We start from the raw sequence: 23,478 nt of genomic DNA, 5'->3' as shown, positions 1-23,478 counted from the left end.
AGATCCTCCCTTCTTCAGGGGAAACCTTTTCCCCCAGAGCATTGGCTAGTGGTCACGACCGATGCCAGCCTCCTGGGCTGGGGATCAGTTTTTCGCCACCACACGGCTCAGGGCCAATGGTCACAACAGGAGGCACGCCTCTCGATCAACTTTTTGGAAATACGAGCGGTCCGGCGGGCGCTGCAACACTTTCAGCACGTCCTAGCAGGAAGGCCCATTCGGATTCAGTCAGACAAAGCCACAGCGGTGGCTTATGTAAATCATCAAGGGGGCACGCGCAGCAGGGCAGCCATGCGCGAGATAGGATATGTGCTTCAGTGGGCCGAGAAGAACCAGTCAGTATTATCGGCAGTCCACATCCCAGGCATAGAAAATTGGGCAGCAGACTTCCTCAGCCAGCAGGAGGTCTTGGCGGGGAAATGGGCCCTGCACCCCGAGGTCTTCCAGCAGATTTACCAATGATGGGGAACTCCGGACGTGGATCTGATGGCATCCAGAAGGAACGCCAAGGTGCCCATGTACGTCGCTCGGTCACGGGATCTGCGAGCGTTCGATGTGGATGCGTTGGTTCTACCATGGAACCAGTTTCACCTTCCATACTTGTTTCCCCCATTGCCATTACTTCCAAGGGTCGTCAGGAAGATCAAAACGGAAGGGGTTCCAGCGATTCTGCTTGCCCCGCTGGGCGTGGTACGCAGATCTTGTGCAGCTGCTCACCTACGTCCCATGGCGATTACCAGAATGCCCAGATCTACTGTCCCAGGGACCGATCTTCCACCCGAACTTTTAGGGGCCCTGTGTTTGACGGTATGGCCGTTGAATCTTGGATTCTAACAGGAGGAGTTCGAGCGTGAAGTGGTCGCTACAATGATTAGCGCCAGGAAATCTACCTCGGCGAGAATCTACCATCACACCTGGAAGATTTTCTTCGCTTGGTGCCGTGAGCGGGGGTTTTCGCCCCTGACATTCTCTATTCCCAACATCTTGGCTTTTCTTCAATCAGGACTAGACGCGGGACTATCCCCGAGCTCCCTTAGGAGACAGATTTCGGCGTTGTCCGTTCTTTTCCAGCGGAAGATTGCTACTAATAGGCAGGTGAAGACTTTCATCCAGGGAGTCTCTTATTTAGTACCTCCCTATAAGGCGCCAGTGGGCACCTGGGACCTTAACCTGGTCCTGAGTGTCCTGCAAGAATCTCCTTTTGAGCAGCTAAAGGATATTTCTTTATCATTCCTCTCTTGGAAGGTGGTGTTTTTGGTAGCCTTTACCTTCGTTAGGCGAGTGTCGGAGTTGGCGGCGCTGTCTTGCCGAGCACCTTTTCTAGCTTTCCACAAGGATAAGGTGGTGCTTAGACCAGCTCCCCCCTTTCTTCCGAAGGTGGTGTCCTCCTTCCACATCAATGAGGATATTGTCTTGCCCTCGTTCTGTCCGGCACCGGTGCATCGCGTGGAAAAAGCTCTTCACACGTTATACCTGGTGAGAGCACTCAGGAGGTACGTGTCGCGGAAGGCACCCTTCCGACAGACGGATACGCTGTTCGTGCTCCCCGAAGGGCGCAGGAAGGGACTCGCGGCCTCCAAAGCGACCATAGCCAGATGGATCCGTTTAACTATTCAGGAGGCCTATTGCATCAGAGGGGCGACGGTTCCATCAGGGATCAGGGCGCACTCTACTCGGGCAATGGGCGCCTCTTGGGCGCTTCGGCATCAGGCCTCGGCGGAACAAGTACAGTCATGGCCAAAAGTTTTGAGAATGACACAAATATTAATTTTTACAAAGTCTACTGCTTCATTTTTTCTAATGGCAATTTGCATATACTCCAGAATGTTATAAAGAGTGATCGGCTTAACAGCAATTACTTGCAAAGTCAATATTTGCTTAGAAAATTAACTTTATCCCCCAATACACATTTCAACATCATTGCAGCCCTGCCTTAAAAGGACCAGCTAACATCGTTTCAGTGATTGCTCCATTAACACAGGTGTGGGTGTTGATGAGGACAGGGCTGGAGATCAATCTGTCATGATTAAGTAAGAATGACACCACTGGACACTTTAAAAGGAGGCTGGTGCTTGGCATCATTGTTTCTCTTCTGTTAACCATGGTTATCTCTAAAGAAACACGTGCAGTCATCATTGCACTGCACAAAAATGGCCTAACAGGGAAGAGTATCGTAGAAAGATTGCACCTCAGTCAACAATCTATCGCATCATCAAGAACTTCAAGGAGAGAGGTTCCCTTGTTGCCAAAAAGGCTCCAGGGCACCCAAGAAAGACCAGCAAGTGCCAGGACCGTCTCTTAAAAGTGTTTCAGCTGCGGATCGGGCTACCAGCAGTGCAGAGCTTGCTCAGGAATGGCAGCAGGCAGGTGTGAGTGCATCTGCACGCACTGTGAGGCGGAGACTCTTGGAGCAAGGCCTGGTCTCAAGGAGGGCAGCAAAGAAGCCACTTCTCTCCAGAAAAAATATCATGGACAGACTGATATTCTGCAAGAGGTACAGGGAGTGGACTGCTGAGGACTGGGGTAAAGTCATTTTCTCTGATGAATCCCCTTTTCAATTGGGACATCTGGAAAACGGCTTATTCGGAAAAGACCAAGTGAGCGCTACCACCAGTCTTGTCTCATGCCAACTGTCAAGCATCCTGAAACCATTCATGTGTGGGGTGGCTTCTCAGCCAAGGGAATGGGCTCTCTCTCAGTCTTGCCTAAAAACACAGCCATGAATAAAGAATGGTACCAGAATGTCCTCCAAGAGCAACTTCTCCCAACCGTCCAAGAGCAGTTTGGCGATCAACAATGCCTTTTTCAACATGATGGAGCACCTTGCCATAAAGCAAAGGTGATAACTAAATGGCTCAGGGAACGAAACATAGAGATTTTGGGACCATGGCCTGGAAACTCCCCAGATCTTAATCCCATTGAGAACTTGTGGTCAATCATCAAGAGACGGGTGGACAAACAAAAACCTTCAAATTCAGACAAAATAAAAGCATTGATTTTGCAAGAATGGACTGCTATCAGTCAGGATTTTATCCAGAAGTTGATTGAGAGCATGCCAGGGAGAATTGCTGAGGTCCTGAAGAAGAAGGGTCAACACTGCAAATATTGACTTGCTGCATTAACTCATTCTAACTGTCAATATAACCTTTTGTTACTCATAATATGATTGCAATTATATTTCTGTATGTGATAAAAACATCGGACAAACACATAAAAACCAGAGGGCAGCAGATCATGTGAAAATATAATATTTGTGTCATTCTCAAAACTTTTGGCCATGACTGTATGCAAAGCAGCGACCTGGTCCAGTCTGCACACATTTGCCAAACATTACAATATCCATACTCAGGCCTCGGCGGATGCGAGCCTGGGTAGAAGGATTCTCCAAGCAGCGGTAGCACACCTTTAAACAAGAGGTGCATGTAGCTTGGATCGGTGAGTCAATCTCCCACCCAAGGACTGCTTTAGGACGTCCCGCAGTATCTGTGTCCCCAATGAGACAAAGGAGAAACATGGATTTTTGTGAGTACTCACCGTAAAATCCTTTTCTCCGTGACGCTCATTGGGGGAAATAGCACCCACCCTATTAGCCAAGTTGGCTCTTGATTATTTAATTAATAGGTATTTCTTTGTGAATGTCAGGTTGGTTTTCTTTGCCAGACATTTTGTTTTCTGCATTAAGGCTGATTGTTATGTTCTCCTACTGCTTTTACACTAAACTAGTTTCCGCCCGCAATCAGAGCAAGGGTGTATGCGGCGGGGGAGGAGCTAACCTTGTGTTGTTTGCCTAGTGTCAGCCTCCAGATGGCGGTAGCATACACCCACAGTATCTATGTCCCCCAATGAGCGTCTCGGAGAAAATAATTTTACGGTGAGTACTCACAAAAATCCATGTATTTCTACCTCTTATTTTTAATCCCCCTGGTTTTCAGCACCACAGCTCCCATGGTCCCCATTGGTCCTGCAGCTGGTCGTGTGCCCTACATCATATACCTAACCGCTACAGCCAATCCCTGATCTCGGAGGTGATGTGCCACGCATGTCAGCATCCTGTGTCCAGTGAGTGGCTGCAGCGTTTACCTGAATGATGTACAGCAGGTGACCAGTTGATGGGCTTTTGGGACCACTAAGGCAACATTAGTGCTCAAATGACAAGGATTTGAAAAGTTATTTTATGATTTCGCATTGTCAGCTATCTGGGAAACTTGTGGGAAATCCTACAAAATAATGTACAAAGCTAAGCCAACTGTATGGGGTCACTGCAGTATACAGCATTTGCTTGTTTTTTTCTGTTCAATTGTGTATTAATGAATGAGGGCTCATCTTCTGTTAACTTAGAATTCTGTAATATTTTGGAGACTTCAGTCATTGCTACTGTCAGAAATATAGAAAAGCTGATTATTCAAATTCTCATGGTTTAATTCATCAATGTACATAATAATTTAAAATCTTCAACTAATGAAAGTCTTTAAACCAAACTCCATATTACAATCTACAATCGGGATCCAACTGTATCAAGACCTAGGGCGTGTCCCTTTTATCTATATGCATCTATATGCATGGCCTATGTATCTGATGAAGGCTTTTTCACGCGAAACGTTACGTAATACTGTACTTGCCATGGTGCAACCAATGGATATAAAATATTGTCTGTCATAGAGAAAAATTAAAATCTGTAAAGACATCTCCGGAGGTGGGACATATCACCTTCACATTGAACTTATGGGATTAATTATAACTGGGGAAGTGAGAGAGAGCTGATATTTCAACCTCTAGTGAAGTAGGGGCCTCCTACAGTGACCAGGTAATTGGAACAGGAGATCTGCTTGGAGAAGCAACCACCAAGAATGGTATTCATTTATTCAGAGGCAGAGAAGTACACTTCCCAGGCAAGAGCTTCCTCTGTTCAAAGCACTGATAGAGGCTTTTTGGAGCCAGTGGTCAATGATGAATATTGATTGGGGTTTGCATCAATCCGATATTTATGGGAGAAATATTTTCAACGTCATAGCAAAGGGACAAACATAACTCGTTCACGCACATCACCGTAAGGCCATTATAACCAATCCAACTTAATATCGGATCTGATGGATGATGCTATTCATGACATGTTTAATCTCTATAGAAAGGTAAAATCACAACGGGAAACATGACAATATCTCCTCTCTGGGACCTGAAGGGCCGACGATATCCTGAAAGTTAAGGATCTCCTAAATTTCTAAAAGACCTAGCACATCCCACTATCATCCGCATATGAACTCGCCAAGGGGAGGTATGAGAGCATAACCTTGATCAAATAAAAAGCAGAATTTGGGATTTGGGTTTTTGTCAGTCCTAGAAATTACAGCTTGCTGTGGGTTCTGTCCATTTTCCGCTAATGGCTCCAAGCCATTTCTGGGACACAGGTTTAGTAATTTTCTTTCGTTCTCCCTTTTATTTTGTATAATTGTATATACTGTATTGTTTTGTTCCAATTTTGTAACACGTTTGTGTGTGTATATGTGTGTGTGTGTGTGTGTATATGTGTATATATATATATTTATAAACTGGAGTCTGAAGGAGCAAGCGCTTTCCTAACACCGCTACCACCATTATGATCATGGCTGTCACAGCAGTCGGCTTTGGACCTTGATAAATTCTAGCAATATAACGCACCACAATGAATTTATTGGGATGATCCTTCAATTAAAAAAAAAAATAAAATAAAAGATGAAAAAGAATGTCAGCTGATTTGTGTTCTGGGAAAGCCAAGGCTGAAAGATGTGTGTGTGCGTGTGGCCATCCCCGGACTTACCACGTAGTACTGCCCTACTCTTCAGAGATAACACATGTATGGCTTTCCCGTGGGATTCTTTCAATTGTTCCCATATTCGAGCTCTTCCCAGAACAACTTGGCTCACATAAATCTAAAATGTATCAGACATTATCCAGGACTCAGCAGTGTCTCGCCTTCATTTTTTTTTTTTTTTAGCATAAAGAGTTAACCAATAATTTTGTGCACTTTTTCATTTAGGATATTCTTAAATCCATACTAGAGGCTAATTATATATGTATAAAGGGCTGGTAGGAATAAATAACATTAAGCCATCATACCATTAGACATACCCTAAGACTGCAGTCTCCACCAGCACTGAGAAATGTGGTATGTTATAAACCTAACATGGATGCATGTGCGTGACCACTCGTCACTAATCTTAAAGGTGTATTCCCATCTCCAAGTTCCTATCCCAGTATGTAATATTAGAAATGTAGTTTGTCTGATAAGCTATGTTGCTTACCCCATTTGCAGAGCATTACAGTTTACGTATCCATGGTTGCGACCTTATTGACATTTAGTTGTTAGTGATCGTAACCATGGATACCTTGGCTATTGCAATGCCCTGCACAGGGGGTAATCAGAAGAACTACACTACATTTTAAATTGGTATTAGCTATTATTATTTCTACTATATATTGGGAAAGAATCGTAGAGATGTGAATAGCCCTTTAATGGAATATATACAACTGCTATATACCACTTTATATTTTTACCTAGAATATTCCTTTAAAGGGCTAATCTGCCTCTTCTCACTTTAGCATTTGGAGGCAAGCGGGGTCAGATTACCCTTTTAATTCCTAACTATGGACTTCCAATCAACGATATTCTCACTGGTCACTATGACATTGCAGAAGGGCTGTGTCGCTTTAGTTCCTGTTGGCTTTTTTGGAGTAAATATTATCAGGCTGTGTTTAGTTAATAATGATTTTGTTACCTCCATAACGTTGCTCAGAGGAGCAGAAAATTGGCCAAAGACTTGACCGAGTTCTTTCCTAGTGCCTTGCCGTCTTGTTTTGGTGATCGACTGTGTTCACCGTTGTCGGACACCCATCGGTTGGACCTTGGTGGCCTGTGTCGGCGATTAGCCATCAGTGTCAGAAGTAAGTCAATCCTGTTCACGTTGCTAAGTTTGGGTTTGTTTTTTTGCTTTTTTTTTCACAGGAGGATTAAGATGGAGTTGTGCTATGATCCAGAATGAAACAAGAAATGAAGACATTGAGACTGTGCAAAAGATGCAGACCCCCTGACTGAGGAATTTGTCAATCTTCCCTTGTAATCTCAGGTTAGTTCTATGGAATATGGGGTTTATAGATCATCCACGTCTCAAACCTATTTATACATGGATTTACTCTGCATATTTGGATACGGTTTGGGAAATTTTCTTACATATATTTTGAAATCCTTTTATATATATATATATATATATGTATATGTATATATATATATATATATATATATATATATATATATATATATATATATATAAAATACAAAAAAAAGTACCGTATGCATTGTCTATAGGGACATATTCCATAAATGTACTACACATGCACAATTACCTTTTATTCAAATGAACACGATTTAGAGCTTCCCCAGTTGTGACTTCAATGCCAGTAATTGGCCATTTATGCGTCTGCACTGGTCCCAGGTATTGCCTCCAACGAAAAGAATTGCATAAACCTTCCAAAAAAAAAAATCCCTGGTAGAGGACCCTCCAAACTCACAATTATATATCCACCAAAATAATTATTGAATTCACTGACTGAGGTGGAATAATGTAAAATTAAAATGTAGCCTTTAATTACCAATTCATTAAATTACTGTATATAACTTTATCCACCGTGCTCACTTGCAGTCCAGTACTTTTCCACAAGCCCATAGATGAGATTGGTCACGGGCTTCATTTTATGAAGGGCATTGGTATTGTAAGGGTTCCAATGGATTGTAATGAATAAGAAAATGCTCACACAAGAGCTGAGTTTACTAAATTGATTTACTTAATAAGTGACAAGATCAAATAATAAACAGGATAAACTATAAATACATATGCATTAATCAGAAACAAGCATTATTCATACGTTGCATTATTCAGATAGACGTCGACCACTCATCCTCCAGGAGACAAAAGAGACCGAGCACATGTGTCCTGGTTCTTTTAATGTCCAACTAAAAAGGTGTGTCCAGCCCCACCATGTGGGGAATGATGTCACAAGTCTATTGTCCATTGGCTATAAACACATCCCCTCAATACCTGTTTTACCAGTACATAATACAGGAAGCTGAAAGAGGGGGCCTCATGTATGCCACAAGGCAGAAATACAGCAAGCTGGAGGAGGGGCTTCGGAGCACATGTGGGGGAATTATATATGTATTAGTAAAATAATTAATTGGAGTGTTGAAACCACTAAAAATAACTTGTACTATACAGCATGTTTGCATCAATTCCTATCAGACTGGATTTTTGTCAAATGTTTTTTATATATATGACTCAATTTTTTTTTTTTTTTTACATATTTTCAAAGTAAATACAATGGCATGTAAAAGTTTGGGTGCCCCTTGTCCAAATTACTGGTAGTTGAAAATGAAATGATCTCTAAAAGGCCTAAAGTTGAAGATGACACTTTTCATTTTGTATTTCAGGCAACAACAAAAGAAAATAAATAAATACAATATATATGTGGGCTTATGCAAAAGTTTGGAGATTTGTGTGTTCTTATAACTTTGACCAAGGTTTCAGACCTTAATTAGCCTGTAGTGATGAGCGAGTATACTCGTTGCTCAGGTGATCTCCGAGTATTTTGGCGTGCTCGGAGATTTAGTTTTCGTCGTCTCAGCTGCATGATTTGCAACTGCTAGACATCTTGAATACATGTGAGGAATGCCTGTTTGTTAGGGAATTCCCACATGTATTCAGCCTGTCTCCAAGTCGCAAATCATGCAGCTGAGACGACAAAATCTAAATCTCCGAGCACGCCAAAATACTCGGAGGACATCCGAGCATACTCGAGGAGACCCGAGCAACGATGCTACTCGCCCATCACTATTAGCCTGTTAATTAGGGTTATGGCTTGTTCACAATCATCGTTAGGAAAGGCCACCCCAGTGCACTAAAATTAGTGAAATTGACTCGTCCACTTCTTTACACCATGCTCCGATAGCACCTAATCCGAGCATGGCCGCTCATCACTAGCGGGGCAGCCGTTTGACGAGTGCTGCTCCCGAGTCGAATGGTCAGAAGTGGGAACAGAGGAAACTCTGGAGCAGTGCCCGGCACAAGGATGCTCGCCCATGGACCTTTCCATTTCATTGGTAAAAGAAACGTATTAACCATAACCTACACTCCCTGACAGAAGTTATATCGCTTATCCATGTTATGTAAATAAAAGCTTATAACCTGACGTTAAATTCATCCGTTGGTTGTATAAATTATTATTTTGAAAGCTGAAACCCTCCGAAATGTGGTTTAGGTTAAGAAAATAAACTGGCATTGTGATGAAGAAAGCAGGATTTAGTGCTCCAATGTTAAATAGCAAGGCCTTTTAGTATGATAATGAGATAAGGCCAAAGCAGAACTTCAAAGTTTGAGTAGGAGCCATGCCAGCATGGGGCAGGAAGGTTCCTGGGGGCTTCAATTAGAATATACCTGTCAGCTGGACACAGAAATACACATCCATTGTCTCTCCCAGCCGCTCCGACGCCATCCTAGGATCATGGATTATGAGCACACCTTTCGAGTTATAGACTCATAAAAAATATCTGCGTGACCCTGATGAAATCGCACATCTGGCAGTGCGACTCCTGAGACGGTGAGGGCTCTGGGACCTGAGATATAGAGATTGGCCCTCCACGGTGACCCAATGGGGCCATGTTTGCTCTCCACACGACAGGCAAAACAAACCGCATTCACTAGTACCTCTCGTGTCCTGATCCGATCATCCTGGAGGAAGTTACCCCCTTTCATAGATATTGGGAATAAGTTCTGCAGGGAGCTAAAGGGTGGAGATTATTAGCCCACCCTCTGACACAGGGGGGAGGAACCCAACATGCTTAAGAACTGGCCGCACATAGCAGACAGTCTCACTCTCACAGAAGGACCAGACGATGATGATCTAAGATGGAACTGGGGACAGATCTGCCAAGGGGAGCAGCGGCCGGTGCTTTGGGATCTGTCCGGCAACTAAGATTCTTGTACCTGTGGACTGCAGAGCTCCCGGCATCCACATGCAACCTACAACCTGGTAAATTGACCTCCAGCTTAATATCTAAGTCTTGTACAATTATTGTTATATTTTACTCTGACTGCAAATCCACTGTAATTCCATTGATCATGAATCTTAGAATACCCAGCGGGTAACAGGACATCCTCCCCGGCGGCCATTTGCTCTAGGTGCAGTTCCCTTACTGACCTGAGACACAAAGGGGGCACCGGAGAGCTGTGCCTGTGTAGTTACGTCACATTGGTGACGTGGGAGGAACCGATCTTTCCTTCACAGGCATCAATGCAGAAATATTGATCATTTAATGGACACAGAATGGTCAGATTTTAGCAAGACAAAAGTTTTGTCGCCTGGTCATATAATGCACCCTATCCTAGTTTACATCCTCACCTGTGCTCAGTAAATGATCAGTTAATTAGTGGGTGTGTATAAAAAGAAACCCCAGACCTTTACTTGAGCTGCAATTTGAGCTCTGACAACATGCCAAAAATCCACCCTACGACCAAAGCCTGGATTATCAAGAGGCTGAAAACAAGATCCACTGCAGAGATGGCTGGCACCTTTAATGTGTCTCAGCGTCAAGTACAAAGAATTAAAAAAAGATTTGAAGAGACTGGAGTTGTGTTTGACAAGCCCAGGTCCGGCAGACCCCGCAAGACAACTGCTCAGGAGGAACGTTTGTTATGTAGAAAATCCAAAGCAAGCCCCTCTTCCACTGCAGCAGAGCTCCAACAGGCCTGGTCACCTCAAGTCCCTGTATCAACTAGAACAGTTTGTAGGATTCTGTCTCGACTTGGCCTCCATGGTCGAATCAGTGCCGAGAAGCCAGCACTAAACAAAAGGCAAATAAAAAAACATGGCATTTGCAAAGTCCCACAGCCTGCTAAACAGATGGGTGCTGGAAAAGTGGCAGAAGGTCGATTTCTCTGATGAATCTTTAGTAGAATTACACCACAGCCGCCGCAAATACTACAGGAGACCTACTGGAGCCCGTATGGATTCAAAATACACCCAGAAAACTGTTACATTTGGTGGTGGAAAGATCATGATCTGGGGTTACATTCAGTATGGTGGAGTGCGAAACATTTGCAAGGTGGAAGGCAATATCAGTATCCTAAAATATCAAGAAGTAATAGCTAATTCTGCAGCAGGATGGTGTTCCATCTCATACATCCATCTCTACAACAAAGTTCCTCCAGGAAAAAAAGATCAAGGTGCTCAAGGACTGGCCAGCCCAGTCACCAGACATGAACATCATTGAGCATGTTTGGGGTAGGATGAAAGAGGAAGACAAAACCAAAGAATCTAGATGAACTCTGGGAGGCCTGCAAGATTGCATTATTTGCTATTCCTGATGACTTCATTAATAAATTGTATGAATCATTGTTGAACCATATGGATGCAGTCCTTCAAGCTCATGGAAGTCACACAAAATATTACATATGACTCTAATAGCACCACAACTTCATTCACCAATGTTATGCAACATATATTTGTATTTTAAGTTAATTATTTGTTTGAATATCACATTATTTTCTATGGCCGACAAAACTTTTGTCTTGCCAAAATCTGACCATTCTGTGTCCATTAAATGATCAATATTTCTGCATTGATGGCAATTTATTTTCTTAACCTAAACCACGTTTCGGAGGGTTTCAGCTCTCAAAAGAATAATTTATACAACCAATGGATGAATATAACGTCAGGTTATAAGATTTTATTTACCGTACATAACATGGATAAGTGACAGAACTTCTGTCAGGGAGTGTACACCTGGTGATTTCTCTTTTGAGCTGACACATTTTACACACATTAACATTTTCATTTTTTTTCTCTGCCACAGCTTCCGCTGCCATCATGTTGACCGTAACAGAACTCCGATCTTTGGCAGATCCCCAGTCATCGTATCACATTTTGAAGCCGTGGTGGGACGTGTTTTGGTATTACATCACAATGGTGATGTTGATGATTGCAGTTCTGACGGGTGCCCTTCAGCTAACACAAAGCCGAATGCTCTGCCTTCCTTGTCAGGCGGAAGTGGGCAATCAGTGTGCACTGCATCGAGGCCCTGTAAAGATTAATTTTTCAACCAATTCTTTAGGAAATTTAAGTCTCTCTAGAGGAATCCAAACTGACTTGCATCGCCAACAATATTCCTATATTGATGCAGTTTGCTATGAGAAACAGCTGCACTGGTTTACAAAGTTTTTTCCCTATCTGGTGTTTCTTCACACTATAATATTTGCGGTATGCAGCAACTTCTGGCTTCATTACCCCAGCACAAGTTCGAGATTGGAGCACTTTGTTGCAATTTTATACAAATGCTTCGATTCTCCATGGACAACGCGAGCTTTGTCAGAGACTGTCGCTGAGCAGACCATGAGAAACTGGACAAACAAACCCTCGCGACGACTGACTAGTGAAGACACGGATGCAGGCAAACAGTCAGTACAACATGGGGTAGAGGCCACTGCCGTGGAGGATGATGCTTCAAGTGTCCTGGACAAGAAGGAAGGTGAACAGGCCAAGGCCTTATTCGAGAAGGTCCGCAAGTTCCGTCTTCACGTTGAGCAGAAGGACATCATTTATAGGCTTTATCTCAAGCAGATTGTTGTTAAAGTGGTTGCCCTGCTCGTAATTGTTTCATACGTGTCTTATTTTTTGACGCACATTTCGTTTGAAATTGACTGTAAAGTTGACATTCAAGCATTCACAGGTTACAAGAGATACCAGTGTGTTTATTCTCTGGCTGCAATTTTCAAGGTATTGGCCACATTTTACATTCTCCTCGTGCTTTTATATGGGTTTACTTGTTTTTATAGTCTGTGGTGGATGTTGAGAAGTTCTCTAAAGCAGTATTCGTTTGAAGCCGTTCGAGAAAAGAGTCACTACAGCGACATCCCAGATGTCCAAAATGACTTTGCGTTCATCCTTCACTTAGCGGACCAGTACGATCCACTGTACTCCAAACGTTTCTCCATATTTCTGTCTGAAGTCAGCGAGAATCGATTGAAACAGATTAATCTCAACAACGAATGGACCGTGGAAATGCTGCGCAACAAGCTGGTCCGAAATGCCAAGGACAAAATAGAACTCCATCTTTTTTTGCTAAGCGGGGTGCCAGACAATGTCTTTGAGCTCAATGAGATTGAAGTTATGAAATTGGAACTTATACAGGATGCCAAAATCACCCCGATGGTAACACAGCTGATCAACCTCAAGGAACTCCATATTTACCACTCAACCCTTACTGTGGATCTACAAGCACTGAGCTTTCTAGCAGACAACCTTGAAACTTTAGATATAAAGTTTATTACGGTTGAAAAGATACCGTCTTGGATCTTCCTGCTGAAGAACTTGAAGGAATTGTATTTATCGGGATCTATTAAAGATTACAGCTTTGCACACATTGAGGGCCTTCAGGACTTGAAGAACTTGACAACACTTTACTTAAATACCAGCATTCCCCGGATTCCACCTGTGGTTACTGACATGTTACCATTTCTTCAAAAACTTAGCATTAATAATGAAGGAAATAGACTCTTAGTCTTAATTAGTTTGAAGAAAATGGTCAACCTGACCAACCTAGAACTGATCAACTGCGACCTGGAGCGAATTCCACATTCCATTTTTAGTCTGGCAGAACTAAGAGAGATTGACTTTCGAGGAAATAATTTTAAAACGGTTGAAGAAATTATTAGCTTTCAGCATCTGTCCAAACTGACCTGCCTGAAACTGTGGCACAACGCGATTGCCTACATACCACTACAGATCGGAGCTTTAGCCAACCTCGAACAGCTCTATCTCAACCATAACAATATAGAAATGGTGCCACTACAGCTATTTCTCTGCAACAAGCTGCGGGATTTGGACCTCAGTCATAACAATCTGAATTTCATCCCGGATGAGATCCAGCTTCTGAAAAATCTTCAGCATTTTGCTGTGACAAACAATAGTGTAAGTATTACATGTTCCAGGAACAGGTGAGTGGACTCTAATAGTCCAGGTAATTCACTGATGAGGAGCAAAAACCCCCAAACAGCTGTCTTCAGATGGGTTTCTCTTTGTTTTGGAGGATATTTAGGTCTGTCCATCCTATGTTTATGTGGCAAGGCTAGGGTCGGGCATTGATTTCTTGGATGGCTGCTTCCAATAGGTCAAGACTTCTTTCTCTCTTCTAGAGGAGCACTAATTTGCAATTCTTTGTTAGTAATGTTCAGTATTGGCTTTTTTGTCTACCCAAAAAAATAGCAATTGCCTTCTTGGCATTTATTTAATATAAACCAAAGACCTTTATCATATGGGGACAGATGGTGGTGGTATTCTTAGTCTATGACGAGGATGTGCTCCCGCTACGTACTTGAGACATTTCACATCCTGTCAGGACAGCTGTATTTTTTTCAGCTGTTTATTATGAGAGTATTTGCTCTCTGGAGTAACTAGTCTACCTTTTATTTTATAATCTGGCTGGCTATAGTAAGTGCTGTTACAGAATAGGCAGAGCTGTGTTATGTAATTTCCAACATGATTGACTAAATTGGATTGCAATTGGGAGAGTCAAAATTATTTTAAAGGTATTCTGCCTTCGTAATTACTAGTGATGAGTGAGGGTGCTCGGGTAAGGCGTTGTGCTCATGTCCTAATCGAGTATTTTCGGCATGCTAAAAAAAAATGCTCGAGTCCCCGCCACTGCATGTCTCGCCACTGTTCGACAGCTGCAACACATGTAGGGATTTCCTGTTTCTTAGGCAATCCTTGCAATATGTTGTGTCTGTTGAACAGCCATGATACATACAGCCGCGGGGACTCGAGCATTTTTCTTAAGCACACCGAAAATAGTTGATTATGACACGAACATGCTCAGATAACACCTTATCTGAGCACGCTCGCTCATCACTAGTAATTAACTTACCTGACGAATTACACAATTACTGACCTTATCCCCTGCAATAACTTAAAACTGCTTCTGGTACACATACCAGTCTGACATGTCCAGGCAATACTACAATTCTTGTGCTCTGCAACTTGCCTTTCACACTTTTTTTTTGAGTGAGCAGTTTCTTTTCATTAGTGTTCTGCCAGCATTATAGGTGCAGGAACCGGAGTTTCTTCATTTCCCAGTACACATTGCACCTGGCTTGCTTACTCTGAACTGAAAGCCTGGTACTTTATTATGCCTGATTTGTCTCTGTGCTCCTCCTCTCCTGTCTGTCAAACTACCACTTGTTAGAATCTGTTTCAGTATCTCTATTGCTTGAGACAGATTGCAACGGACAGCATTCAAGTTAGGTGGATCGATTTTGCAGGACTCCAGTTCATCGGCCAGAAGAGTTGTCTCTGGTTGCTGGACAAAAGGCTCACAAATCTCTTACCTTCTTGGATCCCAGACACCGCTGTTGATTAGCCGGCTGGGGCAACATCGTTATTGCGGAGTATTGTTGCACCAACACAGTTAATCAAGAGCCGCTTCAGGAATCCTGAAGGTTAAAGGCCCCGTCTCACATAGCAAGATCGCTAATGCGTCACCGATTTTTTTTGACCCAACAGCGATCTCACCTGCGATCTCGCTACATGTGACACATAGCTGCGACCGACCCCCACCCGCTGGATTTCGCTGATCGTGCTCGAATGTCCTGGGCCATTTTTTCATCGTCGGCGTCTTACTGGCCAGCATGCATCGCTGTGTTTGACGCTGACAAGCGACCTCGTTGGCGATGCAAAACTCAGGGACGCAAACTGGAATCGTTCAGAATAGCTGCTGTGTGACAACGTACCAGCGATCCTTACCAGGTCGTATCGTTGTCGTGATCACTGGTGCGTCGTTGAAGAGATCTGCCTGTTTGACATCTTACTAGCGATCATTTAGCGACGCACCAGCGATTCTTACCAGGTCGTTTCGTTGTCGGGATCGCTGGAGCGTCGCTATGTGAAAGATTTGTGAACCTCTTGTCCCGCGGCCAGAGACCACTGACCTATCCAATTAGCTGGAATCTGGCGATCGATCTGCCTAACTCTAGACAAAATGGAGAAAACCTACTGGCCGGCAGTGCTTTTTCCCGAGATTAGAGAACATACCCTATTTGCAAATTGACTTTCACAGTTTCAGGTACATTGACCATTTGAAATGATTGTCCATTTATAACCTCAGAATGTAATGTAATCCGTATGATTGTAGCTCTGCCCTAATAAAGCAAGCACTAAAGAAAGCACAGATCAGACAAACTGCACAGGGAGCCTAAGGTAGACTGAGACACACCTCCTGTCTCATTGGCTAGGGCCAGCTGATCCCTCCAACCCCCTACAGCTCCGCCTCTTCAGATTGGCTGCTGCATATGAACCGCTCAGGCTCTGCAGGTAGTCAGTGAGCTGTGCCTTTCACCATACTGCAGCCCTGTATAAACCCAGCCTTAAAGAGACAAATCGTCCGCATACTTTCCACACCTGGTTTATAGTATATCTAACATTTTTTTGTCCCTTTTCTTACAGATTGAGGTGTTACCAGATGGGCTGTTTAAATGTAGCAAACTACAGTATTTACTACTGGGGAAAAACAGACTGACCAGTCTATCGGCGCACGTCGGGGATTTGATGAACCTCATCAAGATAGAGTTGGTTGGAAACCATATTGAATCTCTTCCTCCGGAGCTGGAATCCTGTCAGTCATTAAAGCCAAACTGTATTATTGTAGAGACCAGCGTGCTGCATACACTGCCATCATATGCAAAGGACCATCACAAGGCCACGCCTAGATAGAAAACCCGCCACATTAAAATCATTTTTATTTTACTTTTCTTTGCTATTTTCGTGATGAAGGTGTAAAGGCCTCGCTTAGTGTCCGATGCCTACAGGGTGACCTCTTTCTCCTTTATAAGCCAGGTATTGTATGGCTGCGGCAGACTCTTTCATTGTGAATACTGTGCATTTTGCAAACTCCTAGCAGCCTGAGTAGTAATATTAGCATTTCTTACGGAATATGTTTATTTTCTATATATTGTAGCACAAAATGAAGAAGATGTTAGCGCTTTTTATGAAAATGTTTGCTTAAAGGGACCAAATAGTGGCCATCTATGTCTTGGATCCATGAGAGGACCAGGCATTGGCTAGAGGCATGCCAGCATCTGGAAAAATGAAGTGTGCTTAACTACTGTGATAGTAAAACGTAGCGTTGTTTGTAGCAGTGTGGTAGACTTGTATATTACATGTGTGAAGAGAAGCCTATGGAAATATATTATTATTCAGCAATCTCCAAAAAAAACTGTGGATTGAAAAAACTGTTGATTCCAATGGATTGGAAAATACTCTGGTAATGGTATTTATGGGGAAGGGGTAACGGGATTTCGGTTGTAATACGACAACCTATACCCACCTGTTCTTAGGATTGTCAGTTGTCCTAATTCATAAACTTCCATTTTTTTAAATGTTTTAATAGCAATGTGAAAACTCATGAATTTTCTGAAAATGTCAAAAAAAAAATCCTTAAAGTGGATGTCTATCTCAGGATCCCAAATCCTGAAAGGGCTGCAGTACTGATTCAGTCTTTCCCTGCACAGTGTCACCCCCCCCCCGCCCTCCCCAAAGCCATGTTGCTGTGCATGGAACTGCATCACTTCTCCCAATTTAATGGGGCCGATTGCACGTAGGGAGCATTGCCGTGGCATTGGAAAACAGTAAATGGGCACAAGTCTGAATTTGGGCTGCAGCCTCTTCGTTCTCTGATTTTTGGGGGTGCCAAAGGTTTGACCTCCACCTACCATAGAGACATTGCATAGCCCAGTGACCTTCCTGTGTACGATACAAGACTGACGGGACGCACAATTTTTAATCTAAACTTAAAGGTATTGCCACAGGCTCGGCCGTCACTTCCGGAGGCATCGCCAACCGCCGATGGGTTTGTGCTGGATGCACAGGGGTGTCGGAAGGTGAGTGTGCCTCTGTTGTTTTATTTTATTTTGAAATCATCATTGCCTTGAAATATGACTTCAACAGCAGACGCCCCCTATAAAACGGTTTGTATGTCTTTTAAATCGCATCGATTAAAAATATCCTGCATACATTTTGTGTGTGCAGCTCCTATCCCACCTTTGATTTTAGACTGCACACAAACCCTCTTGCTACATTGTACTCCCGCCCCCGCCCCCCCATACACAGATCAATATTGCACAAACCCATTGATTCAGGTTCGGCTGACTTTATGGTATATGGAGGCGCCAGCAAAATGGATCATCGTGGGAGATGTAGAGCGGGCATATCTGATAACAGACTGCTGGTAGAGGGGCCTGTCGGTGGCTCTCTTAGGTCAGGTTCATATTGTGTTAGAGCAGTCCGTTCAACGCATGCGTTAAACCCACTGCGCTAGCGCTACTCCCTTAATGCGATCGCGTTATGCAAGCGCAGATGCTCCATCTGCGCTAGCAGTGACAGACCCTCGAACGCTGTAGACCGCATCCGAGGGTCCGTCACAGAATGACGGCACATCGCTAACGCATCTCGATTATGACATGCGTTAGCGATGCGCTACATTATGGCTGTCTATGGATGCGTTAACGCATCCGTTACATCGCGTTTAACACATCCGTTACATAGCGGCATTAACGGACTGCCATAACGCAATATGAACCTGGCCTTATAGAGGATGCAGGAGCACTCGAAGTGATGATCACGGCTTTGTATGGGAGAGCGGGCGAAGGTAGCTTTTGACTGGCAGCCATCTAATATCTGGCCGGCTGGAAGATTGAACTACAAGAAGAAAGTGTTTATAATCCTTGACCATAAGGATGCATCAGGACATCACTTATGCTAGGTCCACGTATCTTTTAAACCATAGCCACCCATGTGCCCGGTGGAGAGAGCCATCGTGTAGGCACAGCGCGGGCATCCAGTGGAGAGATCCATTGTGTAGGCACAGCGCGGGCACCCAGTGGAGAGAGCCATCGTGTAGGCACAGCGCGGGCATCCAGTGGAGAGAGCCATCGTGTAGGCACAGCGCGGGCATCCAGTGGAGAGAGCCATCGTGTAGGCACAGCGCGGGCATCCAGTGGAGAGAGCCATCGTGTAGGCACAGCGCGGGCATCCAGTGGAGAGCCATCGTGTAGGCACAGCGCGGGCACCCAGTGGAGAGAGCCATCGTGTAGGCACAGCACGGGCACCCAGTGAAGAGAGCCGTCGTGTAGGCACAGCGCGGGCACCCAGTGGAGAGAGCCGTCGTGTAGACACAGCGCGGGCACCCAGTGGAGAGAGCCATCGTGTAGGCACAGCGCGGGCACCCAGTGGAGAGAGCCATCGTGTAGGCACAGCGCGGGCACCCAGTGGAGAGAGCCATCGTGTAGGCACAGCGCGGGCACCCAGTGGAGAGAGCCATCGTGTAGGCACAGCGCGGGCACCCAGTGGAGAGAGCCATCGTGTAGGCACAGCACGGGCCTTGAATATAGTAGGAACGAGCATACATATGATATGCCAGAAACACTAATTTAATAGTGATTACACTGGATAAATTTTTCTGGAGAATATTTAATGGTTTCCTGTATTGTGCTTGGGTTTCTGACCATAGACTTGAAGGACTTTCTAGCATTTTAGGGCCAGATTTACCGTACAGCCCTCTCGTATGTTAATTATACAGTTTAGCCATACCTTCACATCTCCAGCATTTTTTACACTATGCAGTAGTTTAAAGGGCTATTCCCATCTCCAAGACCCTTATCCCAATATGTAGTAGGTGTAAAAATATTAGTTAATACCTTCAGTTAGAAATGTAGTATAGTTCTTCTCATGAGGTATGTTGCTTACCCCATGTGCAGGGCATTGCAGTGGCTTAGGTATCCATGGTAATGGCCACTCGTACAGACAGTTGTAAGTGCTAACATCCATTGGTACCTAAACTACTGCGATGCCCTGTACTTGAAATAAGCGACATAGCAAATTAGAAGAACTATGCTACATTTCTAATTGGAGGTGTTAGTTAATATTTTTCTTATTATTCCACCTACTGTGTATTGGGACAGGATTTTGGAGATGGAAATACCCCCAGGAGATAACCTATTTTAGATTTTTTTTTTTTTTTTTTTCTAACGATGGAATGATAATCTGAAATTGTATTGTTTGTACTTAACTATACCGGCTTGTATATCGTTGTTGGCATTGTTAAAAATCTTGGATACTAAGTGGGAAGCAGATTTCTGTGAGCAGGAGCTGGATCACGGGGCAGATCTGCTTTTCATTCGGTATTGCATCAGTCTATCAGAAATGGCACTGTATGGAATCCATGACGCCTTGCAGATCACCCACCACTGAGAAGGACCATGGTGGGTGTAGGCCTTCGCTCTTGAGAAGACCACCACTTGAATCTCAATATGTGTTAATACAAGGGAATTGCCTATTTCTATAGTTACAACTTCATTAACCAACTACAAGTCATGCAGCCCCATCATAGTGACTATGGAAGGAGTGCAGTCGTTGGATTCCAATGTTTCTCTACTTTTCTTAAATTGCACAATGTTCAGTGTTATAAATCCACAAGTCTAACTTGTAATCCATTGTAGTATTACTGTGTTGTCATTTACTATAACTAATATTAATACACACTATAGTGCAAACTATATACTGATATTAATGGGGTTGTCCAGGCACCGGAAATTGATGATCTATTCTTAGGAAATGGTGGCTTCAGGATCCGGCACCCCCACTTTTTAGGTGTTTTCAGCTCGGGCCGTGGCCTGATAGAAGTATAATGGCTGTTCTCAGCTGCTATTGGAGCTGAGCTGCAGTTATCCGTTATTGACCCTACTTGGTGTACGGAGCTGCTGCGCTATCCACTGTTTACACCCGACAACCAATAAGTAGAGATGCTCGGTATACCGACCCTATCAATCTAATACTGGTGACCTATCCTATAGGTTATAAAGTACTGGATAACCCCTTTTAAATTATCAGTGGAGATCCCCAACTATCTAATATGTACAGTATGATGGAGCGCTTCCATATACCATAGAGCGTCTGTTCTTGTGTGCGAGGTATATAAGAGTGGTGTCCAATTCACCTACCCTCTTTAAAAAAAAAAGTGGTGCCAAATAGTTTTCAGTTATACCTTCAGATGATCTCTTCATGAAAAGCGTATTCAGTCTTTTAAGCTATTGCTACCCTAATTTCTGCCTACATTTGTGTTTAATATCTTTAAAGGGGTTGTCCACTACCTGAACAACCCCTTTTTAAATGAAGTAGTTCCTTTTGTAAAATAATGAGCTGTACGCTCTTCCCACACGGGTGCCATTCCAGCGTTGTCGGCACCAGGTCTCCCGAGGTTCTCCTGACATTTGCTGCAGGGTTCTCATAACATTAGCTGCAGGGTTCACATGACACATAACAATCAGTGGCCACTAATGGGCTCCTGCCTTTTTGCTTCTTTTGAAAGTCTGGGATTTGCCAGAAAGAAGTGAGACAGTAGCCGCTCAATGGTTGCAGAACTCGCATGGCATAACAAAGCCATGGGACCCAGCACTGACATTACTGGAACAGCGCCGTTGCCGAAGGTGATTATATGTTATATATATATTTTACAAGGGGAAGCCGCTTCATTTTAATAAGGGGTTGCCAAGACTAGAAAGCAATTTACGGTAACTTTACCATTAATTAACAGGCCATGGTTGTGCTGTCCAATGTTGTAAAATGCTGGATTTTGTCATGCCCCTTCTGCAAGAGAAAGAGAAAGTGAAAATCCAGCAACTCGTACAGTGGATGAAAACTGTATAAAAAGCACCTTTTATTTTGAACTGTTAATAAACAATCCAACTCAAGCAAATGCTGACGGGTGCGTTTCCAACGCACAATGCGATCTTGGTCGTAGCCTTCTGTTCTTCTAGGTGTGATGATCATAGGGTCATAATCCGTCTTAACCAAGCACCTATGGGAATATGAAATGTCTGTTTAACGGGTTCTTCCCATTTTTTAGCGATACGCCATTTCTTTATGATTGTTTACTGTCTGACCTCAGAGTCCCTTATAATTCGGAGAATAAAGGGGGAACAGTACTGGTTCAGTACTACATCTTCCTTTTTTTTTTTTTTTTTTTCTGCTCAGGTTCCTTGTCACTGAGTCTACCTGCACCACCAGGTATGAAACGTGTAAGACCATCTCATGGTTTATTGTAACCTGAAATTTTTATTTTAACAGGATGAAATAGAGACTGTTTTTTTTTCTTACTCTTTTCTTACGTGATGCTGAATTCCACCTTTTCCTTCTGCAGTTCCCTACCCAGCTGGGTGCTTGGGAATCGGCGGCATCTAGAAAAGCTTACAAAGGTGTCCCCCGTTTCCCTCTCCGTTAGGCCGGGGTCAGACTTACGAATGCCATGCGAGAAACCTGCGAATCAATACCCGGCACTGACACTGGCACTCAGTACCGGAGTGTTTGGCTGCATGTATTTCTATACAGCCGCACACTCCGGTCCGAGTGTCAGCGACAGTGCCGGGTATTGATGCGAGAGACTCACACAAGTCTCTCGCATTGCACATGCAAGTGTGACCCCGGCCTTACGCTGATCATACACATGACACAGCTGAATTCTAAACTCCCCTTTCAACATGCATGCTCGTGTTGATTGAGCATACATCTGTAATTTATCAGCAACCTCTTTGTCAGTTCCTTAGGAAGATGTCTATAACCCCTGGATTTATGTGAAAATGGTTGTTGGGATTCTTTTTTTAATTATTTTTTTTGTTATTTCTTGGGGTGAATGTTCTTTAGGTATAACCAGCAGGCTCTTATAACTGTGTTTCTTGGATAGACTGTGGTTGTTACTGAGTTTAGTTCCTTTATTTTTCATAACTGGTTATATTTTGGTTAATTTTGATATTCTCTTTAGCAAATATGAATTGATACTACTGAATTGATGAGGATTCCTGCCCCATACACTGTTGTCACCAGCACCATCAATTTAGTCTAATGGTGGTCTGAAACTATACACCTGTGTGACTTTAGAGGCGAGGGTACAGAAGACATTATTTTGTATGTGCATGATCCCCAAGGGCAGAGGAAAAACTGGAGAAGCCTGTGTTTTGTCTGATATGACTTTTGCTTTTGTACTATGATTGAAATGTGCGTTTATTTCAATAAACTTTTTGTTTTCTTTCTCGGACTCTACTTTTTGCTATAAATTAGCTACTGTATTTTTTGGGTGATAAGACGCACTTTTTTCCCGAAAAATGTTAGGGGAAAATTGTGGTGCGTTTTATAGTCGGAATATACAGTGGGTACGGAAAGTTTTCAGACCCCTTTAAATTTTTCACTCTCTTTCATTGCAGCAATTTGGTAAATTCAAAAGTTCATTTTTTTTCTCATTATGTACACTATGCACCCCATCTTGACTGAAAAAAAAAAAACAGAAATGTAGAAATTTTTGCAAATTTATTAAAAAAAGAAAAACTGAAATACCACATGGTCATAAGTATTCAG

General features: G+C 43.4%; 1 protein-coding gene across 1 annotated transcript in view; it reads left to right on the top strand.

Moving 5' to 3' along the window:
- LRRC8B (leucine rich repeat containing 8 VRAC subunit B) overlaps positions 1–23,154 on the top strand; it is a 57,011-nt gene extending 33,857 nt beyond the window's left edge. Inside the window, exons 2-4 of the mRNA XM_073571488.1 lie at positions 6,980–7,100; positions 11,879–13,992; positions 16,522–23,154. Of these exons, the coding sequence (XP_073427589.1) occupies positions 11,893–13,992; positions 16,522–16,788 (2,367 nt within the window). The 5' untranslated portion in view covers positions 6,980–7,100; positions 11,879–11,892 and the 3' untranslated portion in view covers positions 16,789–23,154. The remainder of the gene's footprint in view (positions 1–6,979; positions 7,101–11,878; positions 13,993–16,521) is intronic.
- The last annotated feature ends 324 nt before the right edge of the window (positions 23,155–23,478 follow it).

Source organism: Dendrobates tinctorius, unplaced genomic scaffold, assembly GCF_039654945.1.
Source record: "Dendrobates tinctorius isolate UK_male_01 unplaced genomic scaffold, ASM3965494v1 ptg000029l, whole genome shotgun sequence".
Lineage (NCBI taxonomy): Eukaryota > Metazoa > Chordata > Amphibia > Anura > Dendrobatidae > Dendrobates > Dendrobates tinctorius.
Note: the sequence above shows the minus strand (reverse complement) of the source record. Positions and strands in the feature narration are given on the sequence as shown.